Genomic DNA, 19,748 nt, shown 5'->3' on the forward strand with positions numbered 1-19,748 from the left:
CTTGCTGAGGGCTTATGTAGGGGACAGGAGCGGCAGGCTTTAAAGTAGCTGTAAACGCAGAGCAATGAGACATGTAATTTGTGTTGAGCTCAGGCCAATGTGGGGACAGGCTTTCAGGGGGTGTCGGAGGCAGAGGAAGCACAGATAAGATTTCTCTTCAGGGCAGGTAGAGTGTGTGGGCAGCTATGGTGCTCTGAGCGAATGCTGAATAAATATTTCACATATGCTCAGCTCAAGTCTTATCGGCTGGGGAGGGAGAGAGAGAGAGAGAGAGAGAGAGAGAGACAGAGGAAGAGGGGTAGAAAGAGAGAGTGAGAAGCGATGCTGAGTGAGAGCAATAAAATGGGGAATCTAGTGTCCCTCTTCAGCAGGGAGAAATCAGGAGTTACAGTTTTGGAGTGTGATGCAATTTACACTTGAGTTTTGAAATTGAATACAGATATGGCAACATTGATATTTACTGTACTGGAATAACTGAAAGAAGTGCTTTCTAATTGTGTTCAAAATCATCACTACTTCCTTCCTTTATAGTATCGTTTAAAAAAAGCTAATAAAGTGAACATTTTGGTCATAAATCCAGAGCTTCAAGCCAAGATATCTTGGATATTGTTAGTGATAAATCATAAAAATGCTTTGATATAGCTAATGTAATACTGACAAATTTTACTGATATCAACAAAAGTCACAAAAAATAATAAACAGTGTGTATGCCCCGGCTTATAACGATATCTTCACAGCATCAGAGATACTAGGAGCTCAAAGAAGTGAGGAAGAGCAACCGTGCGAAGAGGAACATTAGCATTTGCTCACAGGGCCAGCTCTGGCCGTTGTCTACCCAACTGTCTGACACATGCCAGGGCCAGAGTAGCACCAGTATGAGGCTGCAGCGGGGCAGTCAGCGGGGGCCCCGTGGTGCCTGTCAGTGGTGGCTACGCTGACCCCACACTCCGGCACTGGCCACTAGTGTTTAATCCGTGTCGGGAGCGTTAACACTGAGCGACCTCCTGGGTGACAGATCTGCCATGCGAGCCTTTTCCCCCCTCGAGGAGGTGGAGAGGGAGTGGCACGGACTCTCTCTCCCTGTCAGCTTGACTCACATGCACGTTAATGTGCCGGGGCCAAGACCGGCCTCGGAACAGCCATGCACAAGGGCGGACAGGTCACCGCCTCAGCCGCCTGGGGAGAGGTGTCCTCTGTGACTAGGAAGGTGGCGAGTATGTTAAAGGCAGTCATTAGGATATGGCACTCAAAATGGAGTTAAACACAGAGCATACTTCATCTAGGCCGAGACATGCATTAAATGAAGCATCAGCTCAAGAACAAGGACAACAGATGCTAATATAAAATGTCTCTTCAGGAGGCAGCGCTTTAATTTCGGCAGTTATAATAAATCTGAAGATGCTTCACTTGTTTGTACTTAAAAGTTACTTCATGCTGTTTAATAATGCTTACTAATAATACTGTGATAAGCCTAAATTAAATCAAATGTGTTGTCAAAACTGAAATCCTAAAACAAATGAAAATGGGGGGATGTTCACAGCTCCAATGAAGTGAATATTACTAGAGGAGGCTTAATAATCCCACTAATAAAGGGACATGTTTCAAGGTTACACAAAGTACCAAGCCAACCCAAAGAGCTGTTATCTGACTCACAGTCAATCAGAAGAGCTAAATAATAACACAGTGTTAAAATAGGAGGCTGTGCTGAGCAGTTTGCAAGTAGTCATGGCCTATCATTTAATAATTAATAGATCTCTAACTCAAACCATGAATCCACACATTGCCATCTCTGCTATCTTCTTTCCCTACTCAACACATTCCCACTGCAGTCTGTGAGAACTCCCACAGCCAGGGAGAAGGAGAGTGCAACCCCCATGGGACTGAAGAAACCCACTCCTTTAAAGCCTCTAACTTTTTCCAAGAGAGACAAAACAGATGAAAAGCAGAAACAAGGAGAGAATTCACAGGCGTGCAAAGTCCTCTCACTGTTCTCACAAAAAGCTCGGCCACACTGCATTGCAGTAAAAACCACAAACAGATCCAAGACTCACAAAGGATCTCAATTTCAGGGACAGTGTTAACAAGAACAATTATGACAAGTCTGATTATGCCTTTGATCTCGGCTGGGCTGCTGTTCTGGTTAATGGCCTCGACTGCTGTGGCTCGGCACAGGTGGTCTCCGGAGACCTCTGGAGCCAGATCTGACCCTGTCCTGCCCTCCTCTGGGCAGACGACGATTCTATCATCCCACCTCCCCCCTAAAAAAGTGCCCACTGCAGCTGCCAAGTGTGTTTACAGCTGCACCGCATCAAACATTCATCAAATGCCATCTTTACAGTGTGTGATGTGAGGCAATCAGCATTTCACAGGCTGTCAAATGATGTCTAAAGCGGTTGCTACCTGGCAGTGTCAAAAAGAAAACTGTTCAAATACTCACATAAGGTATACAGGTTTCTTTCTAGTCTAACTCCTGACAGATGAGGTTCCTCATATGTTAAAATATTAATTCTACTTAAATACTTAAAGCGCTCTAATGACAGCAAAGCTCAAAATCAGCTTTCAAGTGTAAATGATCCTTTTTCTTTTTTCATCCATTTCATCTAAAATCAAAATTGTTCTAAACTTTTAACTTCTGAAGCAGATTAATTTGGCTGGTTAATTCATGCTCATTTTGCTTTTCTTCCCCTTCCTTTTTTGTTCAGGAAACTTGTGTCTCTTGGTTAAATGCACAGAATGGAGGATTTCACTCCAAGTTGTTCCCACAAATGGCTCCTGTTGGGAAAAGTAACCGATCTGTGCAGCGCCTCCATTCACGTTTCCAACAGTGCTGTAGCGCCATCTACAGGCCCTATTCTTGCATGCAGCGAAGAACTCTAGGTGACCCCTCTGCAGTCACTGCTGATGTATAGCACATTCATCTCGCTCAGTGTTAGTGAAAAGCACATCTAAAGGCGGTTATTTTATGAAGATTTTAGCTGTCACATTTCCTCTCTCTCAGAGGAAGGAACATGCCGTTGTCAAACTCTTGAGAAGCACGGATCCCAGGCTCATTACTGTAGCATAAACAAGAAGAGGGGGGACAAAAAAATCAAAATTTCTTGTTTGGATTTCCGTTCACTGATGAAAATGTTTATGAAGATTTGCCAGAACTTTGTTTAAACGCATGAGAAAGAGATTTTTTTCTTTCTCTTTCTTTTTTTGTTACCTAATTAAAGAGACTATTTTAAAACTGCTTCACATTGGTTGAAAACTGAAGGCGACTTCAAACAGTATGGGCTCTGCAGATGAGATTGCACAATCAAAACAGGTAACCTCCTGCACTTAAAACGCTCACAATACTGCAACTATGGGTTTCCTCTCAAACAATGACACTCAGTAGCTACTTAAAACCAAAGAAACCTGTAAATGCTAATTTTAGATGTCCTACCGTGTGAAGCGTTCTGATTGCCAGTCATGAGAGAAAAGTTATCCTGATATGAACAAAGAAAACTTCTCTAAGGAGATAATAAAACTACTCATTTTTTCCACTCGCTTGGTTTACGTGAACCTAAGCAGTGATCCCACATGCAAAATTTGAATACCTCACACACCACACACCAACAACCACTTCATAATGCATACACAAATCTACATAAACAGGATACAAATGTAGACTGCATGCTGCGTGGAGGTCAGAAAATTGGCCTGTGGGACTGAGTGATATAATGGCTGAGTATTCCTGGTAAAGCACTACGCGAGCGTCCCGCAGTCCCAGTAGAAACCACAGCAGCGGTAATGCATTACAGGATGTATATGGTGTAAAAGGGTAGGACTGGTCTGCCTGCTTGATAAATAATGTATTGTAATGTATATTAAAGCTAGACCCACCACTGCAGCGTTTCCTACCGGCATACCCTGAGAAGCCCTGCCACTGTGGAAAAGAGCAGGCACTAGTGGTATAATTATGCACATCTGAGAGGCAAGCAGAGGCCATCTGTCAATGTCTGAATCAGTTACCTTATTACCACTGCCTAAAGATATAAAGATAGGAGTGGGAGCTGCTTTCATTAAGGCGCATGGTGGCATGCTGCTTTAGACAGCTCCAAACACTAACTTAATTGCAAATGATGACTTGGAGGAGGAGGAGTGGCTGCACAGTGGCTTGCCTCGGAGTGGGAAGGGGCACGAGTTTTGATGGTGGCACTGCACTTGGCTTGTAATGACAGTCAGCAAAGACCCTGTTGTTGCCCTCATTGACTGTTCGACGGAAGCATTAAGTTCAAAGTTTCTCCTGTTACTATCAATTACATGTAATATACACGCATGATTTGCATGTTTTCCTGCGCTGGCTACTTGTTGAAAATGTAATGAATCATTGAAAGAAGAACTTTTCACTTGTTGAACTCTCAGTCTGCTGATGAGTGGGTGATGAAAATACAGCAGCAGATTCACTCTGTTTGGGTAATTCTCACTGTGCACCTTCGACACTTAGACTATTTGAAGCACACCTCGCCGCAGACAAAGCTAAGCTCTGACTACTCCGTTATTGTCTGCTTTTAAAAATAAATCATTCGGTGTGATGGTGTTAGTGTCTAAACGGAGCAGTTGTTTCAAATAAAAGGACAAAGCAGCGACAGTGAGTGTTTAAGACCACCATGATTGCTGACAGGGAGACCACTGACACACAACTGGCAAAAAATAAGATCAGGAAAGCACTATGCTGAGTACCAGGATAATGAAACTAGAGGGAGTGTGAGTCTTTTTCTTTCATTCTAAGATCTCTATTTGTGTGCCCAACTCCTAAACAGCAGGTGGAGTAGAAGTGGAAATGAAAGATTAGAGTGTGCCACCACACACACTCCCATCGCCTGCGGAGGATCTAATTATAGGTGGAGGAAGATGGCCCCATCCCGCTGACCTGTCACCTGTCAGCCTGCCTATCCTCCCGCTCTCCTGCCCGTATCCCTCCAAGCCTCTCGCTATCTGCCTTCATAGACCACACTCTAACTGAACTGTCTTCCTCTTTCTGAGCTCTAACTTTCTTTCCCAGATAGTAGCCTCCCTCCCACTCTATCCTTATACAATCGCCTGCATTGTTCTCGTCTTCCTGTCTGTGTGTCTGCCTGCCTGTCTTTCTCTTCCAAAGGCTGTGATACATTGAGCCCGGCCATTGCCTAGGGGGATTTGCACCTCAGGATCAGTGAGAAGGCCTTATAGAATACACCAGGTATGAATTGCATGTCACTCTGAGACAGAGCAGACAGAGGAGAGGCGGTGAAAGGAGAGTTCTTCACACACCCTGTCTGTGACCGCTTCCTCACCCTGACAGGGCGCTGGCAGGGCTTTCATGGCAAGTGTACACTCTTAATCATGACATTACATGTGCTGTTCTGAGGGGGATTCACGGGGTGATTTAAGATTATTTAAGCTTAGGACCTTAGATCACATACCCTCATTAAAAACTGCTAAACAGAGACATTTAAACAAGGTTCAAATCTCAGAGGCAGACTGTCACTCCCTCACCCAAGGAAGCTGAGACTGTGATCCTCCTTACACCGTCCCCCGGGTCAGAAGGCTTTGCTAAGAAGTCAGATGTACAAACACCCAAACCCCACCCCTTCAAATACACTCTAATGTCATCAGAACTGAAGAAAAGCCAAGTGGGGTTTGATTTAAAGGATAAAGCACATCCATCACATACGCAGGGGATATAAAAACAGAAGGCAGCCATTGTTTTTCATGGGAAAAAGACTGGCAGGGAGAGAACGGCTAAAGTGAAGATTTTCCTGAACATCTAATTCACATAAAATGAAAGAGTTAAAACGGGGCTGCAGTGAAATGGGACAAAACTTGTTCGCCCCAAGGCTTAAAGAGAGTTCATTAACGTGAGGCAATGACTTACCAGAAAGGCTATTAGACTCCGTTGCGTGCTCTCCCATTGAAAACAGCTTTTAATGTACTGTAACGTGTACAGAACTGCTGTGCTGATTTTTCGAACCCGATATATATTCTGGGCAAGAACCTAATGGGAGATAATTGGAACAAAACAGCGGATAGTATCATTTGATACTGGACATAATGTTTATGACTTAGAAATGAGGTTGAAGGAGCTGAAAATCCCTTACTTGCTACTTGTGAAATTAAGTGTTTAAAGCCAATTAAAATAATTGGTTTGACTATGTCCGATCCAAACTATGACCATGTGTGGCTTTGTTGTGGCTACTTTATTACTTGGATGTGAGAGGAACACACTGGCAAGCTTTTTTTTGTTCCATCTGCTAAATTCTACTGAAAAGTCAATAGAGATAACCTTTTTGGAGAACTTTGCATTTTCATCGGTTAGTTTTGGCTCTTTCGGTTTGAAGGTTCTGATGCCAGCTCTGACCTGGTAGAGGAGAATAAAAGTAAATACAGTAGTACAGCTTTGTTTTGACATTTCAATGTGAGATACAGAATACTTTAACATATCCAGTAAGCTTTGACATATTTAATTTGATCCTTACTTTGTTATAGATAACATCGAGAACCAGTGTGATAGTTCCTTTTGATGCACTTCCCAGATTTTCTTTCTTTAAGAACAGACAGATCTCCTGCCCATTCTGGACCTTTAAGAATGTAAACAAAATTATATTTTGTACATCAAACAAAAAAAAAAAAAGAAGTGTATAAGTCTTAGAAGTGTAGTAGCTGACCATAAAACACACTTACAGTCAGTAATGGAATGGCCACTTTTCCCAAGAAGTTTGGAGCTTTGTCTCCATTTTCATCAAGGACAGTCAACTCCACTACATCATGAATGTCCTTAATTGGACTGTAGCATAAGAGAGAGTGAGAGAAAGGGAAACATGTTACTATAGTAGGTGAAAAATCACAATGTTAAGTTATTTTTTAAGCTGTATTACTTACAATGTGAAGGCTTTGTGCCACTCTGGATTGAGGGTTTTGTAGAGTGTCTGAGTTTGGAGCTTGCAGTTTCCAAGCTCGACTACACATATAGGGTTGCTTTTTCCTGAAAATAAAAGGAGAGTTGAATTTTAAAAAATAAATAAAAAGGCCATGACACTGAGAATGAAAACAGAGAAGAAAATTTTGATTACCATTAAGGTCTGTTGCAGGAAGATCATTTGCCCTAACAACTTTGACTTGAAGGAGGCCAACCTCCCTGACACTTCTGTGTGAGTTCTTTAAGCTCTGAAAACAAGAACATTACATAAATTCAGTACAGATTGTTTTCAAGGACAGATCCTTATTAGGTGTGTAAAACGACTACAATTTTGGGAGGCATTTGGCTGTAGACCTCTATGGTAAGGTGTTGTGGGCTCATCTGCTGCAGACCTCTACAATGGGGCGACCTCAACCGTGTGGGGGGAAGTGACGTCCCAGACCTTGTTGGGTTTCCTTGGTTTGTGGTGTTATTTTTAATTTTATTCCCTTTTCTTTCCCCAACCCTAACCTTAACAGTTCGGGTGTCTAACCCTAAACCTCTTTGGGTTTTCCTTAGTTTGTGGTATGTGAAATTTAAACGTATCCTGCCTAAAATTTAGAGTTTTTATTCATAAAATTCCGCTGTTGTGAAAAAACAGGCATTTGCTGCAATCTCTGCCAGCGAGCGGTACATCATTCTGCTTCCAGCTTGGGTAATGTACATCACTTTTCGGCACCAAAGTTCAGGTCGCACCATTGTAGAGGTCTACAGCCAGATCCTCTTGAGAATTTAATTTGTGATTAATCTCAGAATTTCTGTTGTTAAACTCTTGATTGATTGCATCCTTTTAAAAGTATTTTTAAAATTCCACTATTTTGCATTTATTTCGTTTTATATCATTTGATTTTTTCAACTGTCTTTAAAGGAATAATTTACCAGTAGAGATATTGACTTGTGATAATTCTACCATGTCCACACAGTGTAAAGATGAAAAAAATTCGGAAATCAGTGCTTCATAGCCTGAGATATTCCATGATAAAGGTCAAAACAGCCAAAGGATTCATATACTCTAACATCCAGAATGCACTGGGCTCATTGCCTTCCAAGGCTGCTCCCAGGCAGTTTCCTATTGGATAGGTGTGGCTAGCGCTGCAGGTGGGTGGTTGAATGTAAACATAAACAGGTGTCCATGTGCTGACCTGTCAAAGAGGGAAAAGGTGCCTAAACAGTCTGTTGTAACCAGAGACCTGGGACTAATGTAGATCTAATTTAGGATAAATAAAAGCTACAAGCCTCTGATCCCAGATATTTTCCTCAATATGTGTATTTTATGATTCTGAAGCTTATTTAAAATAAACTAATAAAAATTACAAGGACTTATTCTGTCACTGCTGTCATAAAAACCACAGCTCATATATGTTGCAGCAAAGCTGCTACTTCTGCAGTTTGGCTATAATAAATATTTATTTATAGGAACTATGTGAAGAACAGAAGAGACAGAAGACTAACAGCTGATGTACAAAAATAAAGAGAAATCCTAATTTTAATGAAGAGAGGATAGTGAGGAGTCTATTTGTGTTATTTTCTTTTTTTTGGGGGGGGGGGGGGGCAGTGAGTTGTGAAGATACAATATGAGCCATACAAACTGTAGGTTATAACCAGTGGTCAGCATACAAATATAGGAAAGTCCTCACCAACCATAAACTATAATGTGGACTTATTAAACCTGTCCACGATGAGCCGTGATTTACTCCATCAGCTGTTGTCAGGAACAGTGCAGACTCACGTGGATGCGGATCACTGAGGTCCAGAAAATATTAATAAAATATGAATACTAGTTTCTGATCATTTCTGTTATGTCTCATACACCAGACTATAAACAGGAGTGTAACATAAGTGTAAAGTTCAGACTAATTCCTGATGTTTAAAGAGACAGTGGGAGAAGAAGAGCATGAATAAAAACGTTTCATCTCTTTCAGACACTGTTTTTAATTAGGTCAATAATATGGACACAAATATAACATCCTGGAAGGTTAAACATTCTTTTTTTTCTGCTCAAGTGGATTTTAGCTCATTGTCCATTTAAACAGTAGAAGGTGAAACTGCGATAAAAAGACAATGTGCGCTATGACTAAAAAGCTGACATAAACATTAGATGGTGAACAGGCTGCATCATTATCTGCGCGCTGTAATATTTATCTTTGTTATTTCATGTGAACTTTATCAAAGATGCATTATTCTGCTTCTATGTGGCCCTAAAATAACTGCATGAAACATAACGAACTGACAGACTGCTGCAGTGTTTGGATGCATCGTTATGCTGGTGGTCTCTGTGAAAATATTAAACAATGATATTAACTGCCGCGTAACAGTTCAACTTCACTCTGTATATTTTACCACGGTGGTTCAGGGCGTACAGACGCGCTGCACTCTTCATCCCCACGCTGTTGTCCGTCACTCATTATCAGGGAAGGTATCAGCAGCTCTGTGTCTGTGTCAAACATTACTGTCACTATTAAATTCTTTTTAATCCATATCCGCGTTGTTTTCTGCCGTGTTTGTTTCCTGGTGGTTGCAGCAGGTGATCTCAACATGGACTAATGAAGCACCGCTCTAGACTCAACCCTCTGTGGGCAGTCTGTGGGCTAGCAGCAGGTCGGCTAAGAGAAAATGCGGAAGTGCAGGTTGTAGTCTAACAGACGTCTACAGACATCTGAGCCACTCCACCCGGCGGAGTTTTGGAGGGTACATGAGAGGAGATTTCTCCTTACTGTTTAAAGTAAAGGCAGTGACATACTGATCATTGTGCATGTCATATACCTTTACTCTTGATGGACCATTGTTTGCAAATTGGTAAATTATTCCTTTAACTGAGAGAAATTTAATTCCTGTATGAATACAGACCTGCCTCTACAGATCGATGGAATATTATGACATGAACTTAACCACATAAAGAAGAGCTTGTTATGGATCTTAAAGGAAATAAGGGAACAGTAAAAGGTTCACTTCTGATGACTTTTGACTTGTCCATTGAGCTGTCTGTGAGTATTTTAAAGATGAATTAGACATTAAGGAGCAGTACTGAACCCATTTTACATCACTGCGGCCGTAGTTAGGTGCTGATGTGACTTAACCAAAGTGAACTGAAAGAATATAAAGAATGAAGGAATAAAACTTGTGGTTAATCCTGGTGGGCTGCATGGCGGCGCAAGAGTTAGCACTGCTGCCTCTTTGTGCTGAGTTTGCATGTTCTACCCGTGTATGTGTGAGTTCTCCGGCTTCCTCTCTCCACCAAAGACATGCTCGTTAGGTTAACTGGTGAATCTAAACTGGCCATGGGTGTGAGTGAAAGAGCGCCTGGCAGTTTGTCTCTTCGACTGACTGGCGATCAGTCCAGGGTGTACCTTGACAAGTGACAGCTGTGATTGGCTCAAGCCCCCCCCCCCGACGGGATAGGCAGTGTAGAAAATAGATGGATTAGTCCTGATTTAAAAAATGGATGCTCTTGTGTGAATTGTAGCCACAACTAATAGGATCACATACATTTACATTCTTGATTCTTATCCTGCAATTAAATCATAAAAATTAACTTCAAAAGAACTTACAAATTTCTCCACCACTGTGTCTCGCTCATCAGGCTTCTCTAAGGTAGCTGTTTCGATGTCAGAGATGGAGACTCCCCAGCAGGGTCTCAGGGTGACCAGAAACACCAGCCTGCCCTTTCCAGGGTCCAGCACATGAGTATAGAGCTGCCTCTCATTAAGTGGAAGTCTGGACAGGTCAATCTCAAACCTAAGACAAAATTATAGTTTTATTGAAACACATAAGGCCAGCTAGTTCTGTGGAAGAGCCAATGTGAGCAAAATTAACACTCTCCACCTGGAGATACTCACATCCCCCATGACTCCTCGCACTTCCTTCCTCTCTTTGAAAACACCTCCACCTGCAGAGGTTCCTTATCGTCAAACTGATTGAAGTCAAACTGCTCTCTCCACTGAGGATTGGCCTGAATGCAAAGGTTCTGAGGGCAGCAAAGATACAGATTCAGCACATACAGTAATGTGGAAACACACACACTTTGTTGCAATGTCAGGTTTAATGCATTATCAGATGGAGCAGCTCCTGCATGACAGGTGGATTAAGTCTTCTTTCAGTCCAACCACAACCAAGCAGGAGAGGAGAAAGAGAGGTGTGTTGAGTGTGTGTCTCTTTATTTGTGTGTGCTTGTACGTGTACACCTCAGTAGCCACTCTGGGATTGTAAACACTGACAGCTTCCAATTAGAATCAGCTTTGTCCAACAAACAAACAAGCGGAGAGGAAAGCAGAAAGGTTTACAAAGAAATAACACGACAACACAAGACAAGTGCAGCGTGGAATCATCAGGGGGGAGGCCAACAAGTACAGGTAGATGAACAGGGCATGCTGGGTATGCAAATGAAGGCAATGAAGCCCAGCGCCTGAAGCACAGGGAGAAGTGAGTGGCAGCCTTGCCCAGTCTAATGAGCTGCCTCTGCCATGGCCCAGTGAGCCAAGGTGGAGGTGAGTCACTGACAGGCACCTGCTGAGAGAGAGAAGCGGGAAAGTAAGAGGCAGAGGCTGGGAGAAGACTTGAAGTATAAAGAGAAGACTTTAAAAAGACACGGGAGCATGAGAGTGTAGAAGTAGGTGGAAGAGATGTTTGAAAACAAGTCTAACCTTGCTCTTGTATTTCTGATCGCCCAGGCGAAAACGGACGTAAACGTCCCCGTTGCCATACTGAGGCAGGTCCAGCCCCTCCACCAAAGAGATACCAAGCACCCCGGTCCACATCCGGTTTTTCAGCTGGTTCTTTTGTGTTTCAGCAGGACGCTGCGCTGCTGTGGCCTGGTTCTGCTGCAGGGCAAAGGTACACACAGACAGTCATGATTTTTTTTTCACAGCACCATATGTGAGGAAGCCCTGTGCACTCACTCCCCTCTGTTTGCCTGCTCCTGCCTCAGCCTGGCACCTCATCATGTTCACCGAGTGCATTAAACTAGGACAAAGGTTTACACTATACAGCACATCTCTGTTGGAGCACATTAGCACATCTCTACTGACAAGCAAGCCACACCACAGAGGCTCCTGGAGAGAGAGGAAGAGAGGGACGTCAGCGAGCAGCCAGATGTCCCCGGCTGTGACAGTCCCACTCATCACTGGCTCACAGACTGAGTGTGGGGAGGCAGGACACTTGGCATACTGCATCAGAGACAGCAGGCAGCAGTGAGTAATGATGCAAACCACACAGTTCTCTCATCAGCAAATTATGCATACATGCAATATGTATGGCTTGCATCAGAGTTTACGGCATGTTAGTAAATTAATCTAATTTTAATCCAACAAGCTAAATCCCAAATATTTTCTCCTAGGTGAAACCTAAAAAGATGTTGTGCATTGGAGGACCCTTCTGAAATGAAGGACAAGTCCCGCAAATAATCCACTCTGCCGGTCTGCATGTCACAGAGGGAGTGAGAGAGAGGGGCCTTGATATGTTTCCATGTTAGAGTTCCCGTGAGGCCATGCGGTGATAGGCCAGGGCTGTAAAAACAAACAGCAGAGAGGTTGTGTAGGGCTGACTGTAATTAAAGAGCAGGACCGTAATCTGCTCTAGCCTCTTTGATTGCCCAGCTCCTTCGACTGCCCCAGCGACGCTGCTTCAAACAGCCCCGCTACAACTCCCCTGCCACTCCGGCCCCTCCTCTTCACTACAGGGTCACAACCCACATTGCCACCCAATCCGGAGGGGATCAAAGCACATCTCAGGGACCTGAATTAACATGGAATACCACAGGCGCAGCCCTATAAATATCAGCCCCCTTCAAAAGAAAGAGGAACAGAGGGAGTGGAGGAGCGATATAAAACAGGCCTCAGCCAAGTCATCCCAAGTGTTTATCTTGGACACATTTCTATCTCAGCGGCCAATAAAACAATTCCACTTAACTGTAAGTGGCCCCTAAAGAGAATCTATTCCTGGTCCTAAAAGGGCTGCGCGATTGCTTCCATATGGTGGGACAGCATGGGGACAAGTACGATGAGCTCAGACCCGGGTCCATTTGGCTGGTACCTCAGCACTGTCCGTCCACAGCTGTGATATTACATCCTAACATCTGGGTTATTGCCCACTATGCCTGGGAATTATCAGCGTTGCAGATCTTAGGCATCCCGCACTGGCAACATGCCTCGAACAGCAGAGCCCCCCTCCCTTCTCCCATACACCCCCTCCTGTTTGAAACACTATCACACAGCAGAGTTTTTACTTAGGCACTTGCCATTCCCTGTCTCTGTGGTGGTAACACAGAGGGAGAAAACGATGTTCAGAAAGAGGGGGAGTCGAGCTGCAAGAGCTGGGTATTCAGCACTTCCAGGATAGGTGTTAAATGCAATAAGATATTGTACGTTTGTCAAAAATGAAACAGGAAAAAAATGGCATTGTTACGTTGTTAAATTAGCACTGTGATTTAGACAGCAGAACATTGTGAAGAGTCCCATCACACATTTCTGTCTCCCTTTGAGTATCTTTAACCATCTGTAGTGGATAACCTACAATGTGTATGAAAATGGCTTCATTCCTTTGTCATCTCATTTCAAATTGAGATTGTCTACTGGACCATCAAGAGACTGAACAGTGGCAGATGTAGTGACTACATAGGTGTGAATATAAACCCACTCGCTGCAGCGTGAGTCCCAAACAGCAACCCTCCTATTTCACTCTGAATCTAATTACAGCTGCAATATATTGGAGACCACTTGAGAGGAGATGGAACTTTGTTTACAACAAAACCAAATACATCCATGGGCTCTTTCACGACAATGTATTCAATCAATATTATTATTTTGGTTCTGATCAGAATGTATTATTGTGCTATACTTTTATTCCCCCAGCAAATGATACCAATGAAAATAATATGCATTGCAAAAAAAAGGTTTGAAATAAAACCACAAAAGAAATAGGCTGAGCTGAAACCAAGGTTACACACAAAAGCCTGAGTCTTGAGCATACACCTCATTCTTTGTTGCCTCATAGTGTAGTGAGCTACTGCCCCCTAGTGCTCTGGATCAGCAAAACAGAACATAGAGGCCGAATACTTAAGGCCTTCATGAAACTGTCTTTAAGAGTCAATAAAAAGTCAGAATTATGATAAATAAAAAACATACCTTGTTCTTCTTCTGTGGCCACCTCTAGAAAAAAAAAGCATGAATCAGTACTTTTTTTTTTTTTTTTTTTTTTTTTTTGAAGGAACCATGGTATAAAATCTGCATGAATGAGAACTTTCCAAATTTTACAGAAATAATCTTACCGGGCTTCTTTTGATGGTCGCATCCCTAAACATAAGACAAACTTCAACAACAACAACCCCCATGTCAGCCTCCTTGCTTTTTGGATCATCTAGATGAAGCTCCAGGTCATAGGTTCTTTTAAGAGACAGAGAGGCCATGCATGGGCAATAGAAATAAGGATCACGGATCTGTAAACATATTCTTTAAAATGTAGCCAAAATATTTCACTCACTTGTACAGCTCAAGATTTTTTAAAGGAATTGTGCTGGCACCCATGAACTCATCAGCAGTGCGATTTTTATCATACACCTGCAATAATAACACAGAGATTGGGATTAAAAGCTGATAACAAACACTGATAATTAACTTCTGTTCAAACAAGCATGCCCACCCGGACATCCACGATATGCTCTCTGTCTCGAAGAGGATAGCTGAAGGACTCGTTCCAGCGTGGATTCAGATTTTTATAAATCACTTTGCTTTTATAAAGCTGCTTCCCTTCAAGTTTGAACTTCACGTAAGGATCGCTGGTACCTAAAGTTGAGCAGAAAAAAAGCAAATCAGCATGTTATTGTTGTGCGATGCTAGTGATAATTACCTAAGCTGTTATGTAAATGTTCTTTCACAGTATATAAACTGTGACTTCATGGTATTCCAAAGCGAAATATTTAACGCAAACTGTGTACTTCTTGTAGAACATGCTGTCATTTCATTTTTAAAATTATGTATGATGACACACATGAACACCCACACACCCTTCCCCCTGCAGGTTGTGTGAGACACTGAAATATGTGAGGTGGAGGTACACCCCACACATGGCGAAAACAGAGGGATGTAGCTGTTTAATTGTGAAAGAGTCGAAACACTCGCCAGCATGAGGTAACCAGAGCCCAAAATGGAGAAGCAACCAGTGTTAATCTCCCAAGCCTGTTAAGAAAGTCTGTCTGTGAGTAGAGTGGGGGTATGGGACTTCTTTGTTTCTGCAATTGCATGCAGATTGGCCAAAAAATGAAAGCCAGTCCCATGCCTTCATTTGTATAGGGGAATAAAGGGGTGCTTGAGAGAGCCTGCAGGGAGGCTTGAATCACATGACAAAGGCCCTGTGGGGATGGGCTGTCAGGCCTGTCAGCTCCCCACTCCAAATGAACATCTCGCAAAGGCAGGCAGGACCCACAGCAGCTCCACCCTGCCAGCCTGTGACAGGGAAACCTCCAGGCAACTTGACAGGAGGAGAATGTGGCAGCTAGCAAGGAGAAAAGCTCTGGCATGACTGAGAACGGTGACGATGGAAATTAATGGGAAAAAAGGCGAGAACAAAAAAGCAAGGAGTGGGGGCTGGTGGCGTGGGTCCTTTTAGAATATGTAATGACAATATATGCCATTGGTGAGCCTTTGGCATGGGGTTGATTGTTGGGCAAACAGAGGAGAGACAGGGGGCGTGTGGGGATTGCATCATCGTGATGCCATCTTGTCAGAGAAAGTAAGGTCTCTACTAGCGGGGAGTGGGGCACTGGGTGCTGGTGGGGCTGTGACCACCATGCAGGGAGAAAAGATAGCAGTCAGTGGGGAAAGTCCTGTAACTGTGTGGTGGTTTTCTACAGATACTGCAGAAGTTTAACAATGGTATAAAACATAGGTTTAAATTTAAATAGCATAAGATATAGGTAGCAGGAGGAAACTCTCATAAAACAGTTGTTAAATGACTTCCCCAATCCATAAATACAAAAGCAGAGATGTTATTAGAGATATTTCTAATATATTTCTTTAAAACATACAGGTGCAGATAACCAACAACTTAAAAGTATGGAGTCACAGTTAATGAGACCACACATGAATTTTCTGAAATGACTGTAGATCCATTTTAGACCACATGATGTCGCTACTTCCCTATAGCTTACTCAATGACACTTGTACCTCCACTTACGTTTTTCTCTCCCAGAGATAAATACCATTGTCAAGGGGTGATCAAATCTGTACCAAGCAAAAGAAACAATGAAAATAAACTACTCAAATGTGTAAAAATCAAATCCATCTCTGTGACAGCAGCTCTTCTTTTAAAATCTCTGAGACATATGCTTTGTTTTAAGAAGAATTAGTAACATGTGATTCCCAATTAAAGTCCACAAAGGATTCATGTTAACTGCATCTAGCAAGTTATTTTAAAATCAGTCAGTAAAGCAAGTTCTAATGCCCGTGGTTTCATGTACATTTTGTTTGTTCATTTTAATTAGAAATGATTTCTTGATGCCAGCCTGTCTTTTGTCGTACTGGTCTGACTGCATTCCTCTGTAGTGATTTTTTCTTCTTCGTTCAAACGGCACAACTAGAGACGTCACTCTTATAAGTAAACAGAGGCATTAACTGAACACAGCCCATCTTGCCTTTATACACAATAGCACATTTCCCATTCACAACTTTGTGATTGGTTCATAAGCACAGGAAGATTACCAAGATGTATAGGCATTGTATGTACATGCAGCGTTTCATCAAAGGCTCAATCTTAAGCCAACACTCAAGGAAGTGCATTCTTTTACAAGACATTTGATATATCTCTTGATCTGCACTGATCCATCTGAGGGGGTTTCAAAAACTCCCAACAGTTCAGACAGCAGTTTGATGTAGGCTTGTAAAGGGAGTCATTATCCACTAAAGAGTGAGACAGATACTCTGTCGCACATGCTATCAAAGGCCAGGACTTATGGATCACCTACAGGTTGTTGACCTACCGGAGCGCTTGTCTCGGATGACCAGGTTCCTCCCCTGCTTCAGGTTAATGTTAAGAAGATATCTCTGGAATGGAGCAGGTGTCTGAACCTCAGGACCTGCTGGTACAGAGTTTTCAAGGGGATCTTGCAGATTTTCATCAAAGAAATCACATGGCTCACTGGACAGCTGGAAGAGAAATAACGTAGTAATTATATTTTAAATGTGAACATGTAATCAGATGCAGATAATATGAAATGTTTGGACTTGTGCAGTCCACACTGTGTGTGGCTTTTTTTGTTCAAAGAGTACTCATTAGTATTATTATGCTTTAATGTTGAAACCATTAGTGTTGAGCTGATCTTATTGTTACTTAATTTGTCAAACCTCTATTTATCCTTTTTCAGGGGCAGTACTTTCTTATAGCCAACTCCTGTCAATTCAATACTTATAATCTTTTTGTATAACACTTTTTTGTGTTATAGAAAATATTCATGTTTCATGTCCAGTGATAACAACCTCGAGCATGAATCTAATTAAAGAAGAATTACATTTTCCCCTATCTTTCCTTAATGTTTTTTTTTGTTACTACAGCTAATGTTCTGGAAACAAAGCAGTGTCAGGACAGCTGTAAAAATCATCAACAGTATAGCAGAATGATGTTATCAATGTTTTTCATACTTTTGTAGAACTGTTTGTTCTGCATAGTTCCTCTAACAAGAAACACTGGTTTCTGTCTGTTTTCTGTCTTTAAAAGGCCTCCAGACAAAAAAAGAACACAGACAGCTTTGTCCCTGTTATACCCAAGAGCCGTGAAAAACAACATCCAAGGTGATCACTTTACATTTAAGATGATCATCTGAGGATAGTGGTTCATCACAATAGGTATAAACAGAATATAAACATGGATTTTTAAACATAATAAAATCAACCTGTTCACCTTTATGCTGATTACAGTTGTTTATTCAGTGGCCCCTTCTCTGAGCTGTGTATGAGCAAGTGTTGTAGTACTCAAGAATGGTCTTGGTCTTGAGACCGGTCTCAAGGCCATGTTTTGAACGTCTAGGTCTTCTCTCAGAATCGAGAGCATTCCAGACTGGCTGGACGTAGGATTTTCCATTAAGACCAGTCAAGAACATCACTAATATGCAGTGGTGGACAGTAATGGAGTACATTTACTTGAGTACATGTTTTCAGTATTTGTACTTTACTTGAGTATTTGTTTTTTTGGAAACTTATGACTTTCACTTCACTACATTTCAAAGACAAATATTGTACTTTTGACTCCACTACATTTCTAGGGAGCTTGTCGCTATTCGTTCCTTTTAGGTTCAGCATAGCTTTGTAGTCAGATGTTGGTGTTTTTCTTTTCTAAAATGCAATTGGCCACACGCTGTGCTCCTCACAGAAGGGAATCAATCACAATCACCGCTCACACCTGGGATGGATTTGGAAATAGGCTACGTCATCCTCACACTGTGTAGCAAGCTCTCCCGCCTTCATTCTAAAAAATACTGTAGTCCCTTTCCTTTGATTGGATTTATTTTAATTTTTATTTTATTGAGTTTGTTTTAATGGAAGAAGTATTGTTGAGCCAGGTATTAAGCTCCCACATAGTGAATGTGTGGGAGGAAAAAAAGGCCCTCCTGTTTTTTTTGTTTTTTGGTGGGGATGTTTAAATTAAAAAATTAAATGATAATAGTTGTCCTTATTGTTTTTGATTGCATTTTTATGGTGACGTTTTTACAGGTGTTTTTATAGGCTTTTTGTAGCAGAGTGGTTCTACATTTAAGTCAGCACATCATTAGGTGGTTTCAGAGAGTTACATGGTTCTGTAAAAGCAATGAGAAAACAATACAGCAATGTACTGAAATTAGAAAATGTACTTTTTACTTTTGAATACTTAAGTATTTTTAGAAGTACTTTAGTACTTTAACTTGAGTAAAATTTCACCGACTTTTACTTGTACTTGAGGAAGATTTGACCACGAGTATCAATACTTTGACTCAAGTACTGGAGTTGAATACTTTGTCCACCACTGCTAATATGCTATTGTTTGACATCATTAACGTTTGAGAGAGTTCTTTTTTACTGTTCAACCTTGTGATGATTCTTTAAATGGATTTTTATGATCTTGGTCCTTTCTTGGTCTCAGTCTCAACTTGGTCTTGACCACCAAAAGTCTTGTTCTTGGCTTGGTCTTGAGCATGTCTTGGTCTCGGATAGAGTATTCTTGAATACAACACTAGTATAAGCTTCAGGAAGCGTTCAATCTGAATGGGGACTCAATAGACAAAGTTTTATCATGGCATTTGGATGGATGATATCTCTCCTTCAAAATTCATATACAAAATCTTGCGAAGAAGCTGAAATTAAGGCTAGGTCTTTATTTCAGACACAAATCATATTCTAACACGTTAGGCAGAAGAAAACTTGTGCAAGACATTTTTTTAAGTGTTTTGGACTATAGTTATGTGAACTTAACCGAGCAAAAAAAAAAAAAAAGGAAATTTGGTTACCGTTGGAAAGCCGTTTTATTTCTTTTAAAATGATGCCACATTTTTAAAGAGCATGCATTTGTGGGATGAGCAGCAGAACTGAGTTTATGGGTTTTGCCCATGAAAAATTTGCCAAATCTTCTCTGCAAAAAAAAAGAAGAATTAATCAACCAAACACAAATTTCCTTACTTTTTGTGCTAGGTATATATTCATGCTTTCTTTTCTCTACACCACTTCTTAGAATCTATGTATCACAATTCTTTACGATTTATATCACATACTGCACGTACTCATCATTGCACACTGTATGAATTGGTAGGTTGGCCATAACTAACTCTTTGCAC

The 19,748-nt window shown here is 41.7% G+C and overlaps 1 protein-coding gene across 1 annotated transcript in view; it reads right to left on the reverse strand.

Moving 5' to 3' along the window:
* The window catches only part of mctp2a (multiple C2 domains, transmembrane 2a), a 44,436-nt gene that overhangs the window by 20,014 nt on the left and 4,674 nt on the right, over positions 1–19,748 (reverse strand). The window contains exons 3-16 of the mRNA XM_041795815.1: positions 16,929–17,094; positions 14,594–14,736; positions 14,435–14,511; positions 14,223–14,337; positions 14,080–14,103; positions 11,602–11,778; positions 10,798–10,925; positions 10,510–10,696; positions 7,077–7,170; positions 6,886–6,988; positions 6,688–6,790; positions 6,483–6,584; positions 6,290–6,364; positions 5,882–6,001 (exon numbers count right to left, since the gene is read on the reverse strand). Of these exons, the coding sequence (XP_041651749.1) occupies positions 5,882–6,001; positions 6,290–6,364; positions 6,483–6,584; positions 6,688–6,790; positions 6,886–6,988; positions 7,077–7,170; positions 10,510–10,696; positions 10,798–10,925; positions 11,602–11,778; positions 14,080–14,103; positions 14,223–14,337; positions 14,435–14,511; positions 14,594–14,736; positions 16,929–17,094 (1,614 nt within the window). The remainder of the gene's footprint in view (positions 1–5,881; positions 6,002–6,289; positions 6,365–6,482; positions 6,585–6,687; positions 6,791–6,885; positions 6,989–7,076; positions 7,171–10,509; positions 10,697–10,797; positions 10,926–11,601; positions 11,779–14,079; positions 14,104–14,222; positions 14,338–14,434; positions 14,512–14,593; positions 14,737–16,928; positions 17,095–19,748) is intronic.

This window comes from Cheilinus undulatus, linkage group 9 (assembly GCF_018320785.1).
Source record: "Cheilinus undulatus linkage group 9, ASM1832078v1, whole genome shotgun sequence".
NCBI lineage: Eukaryota > Metazoa > Chordata > Actinopteri > Labriformes > Labridae > Cheilinus > Cheilinus undulatus.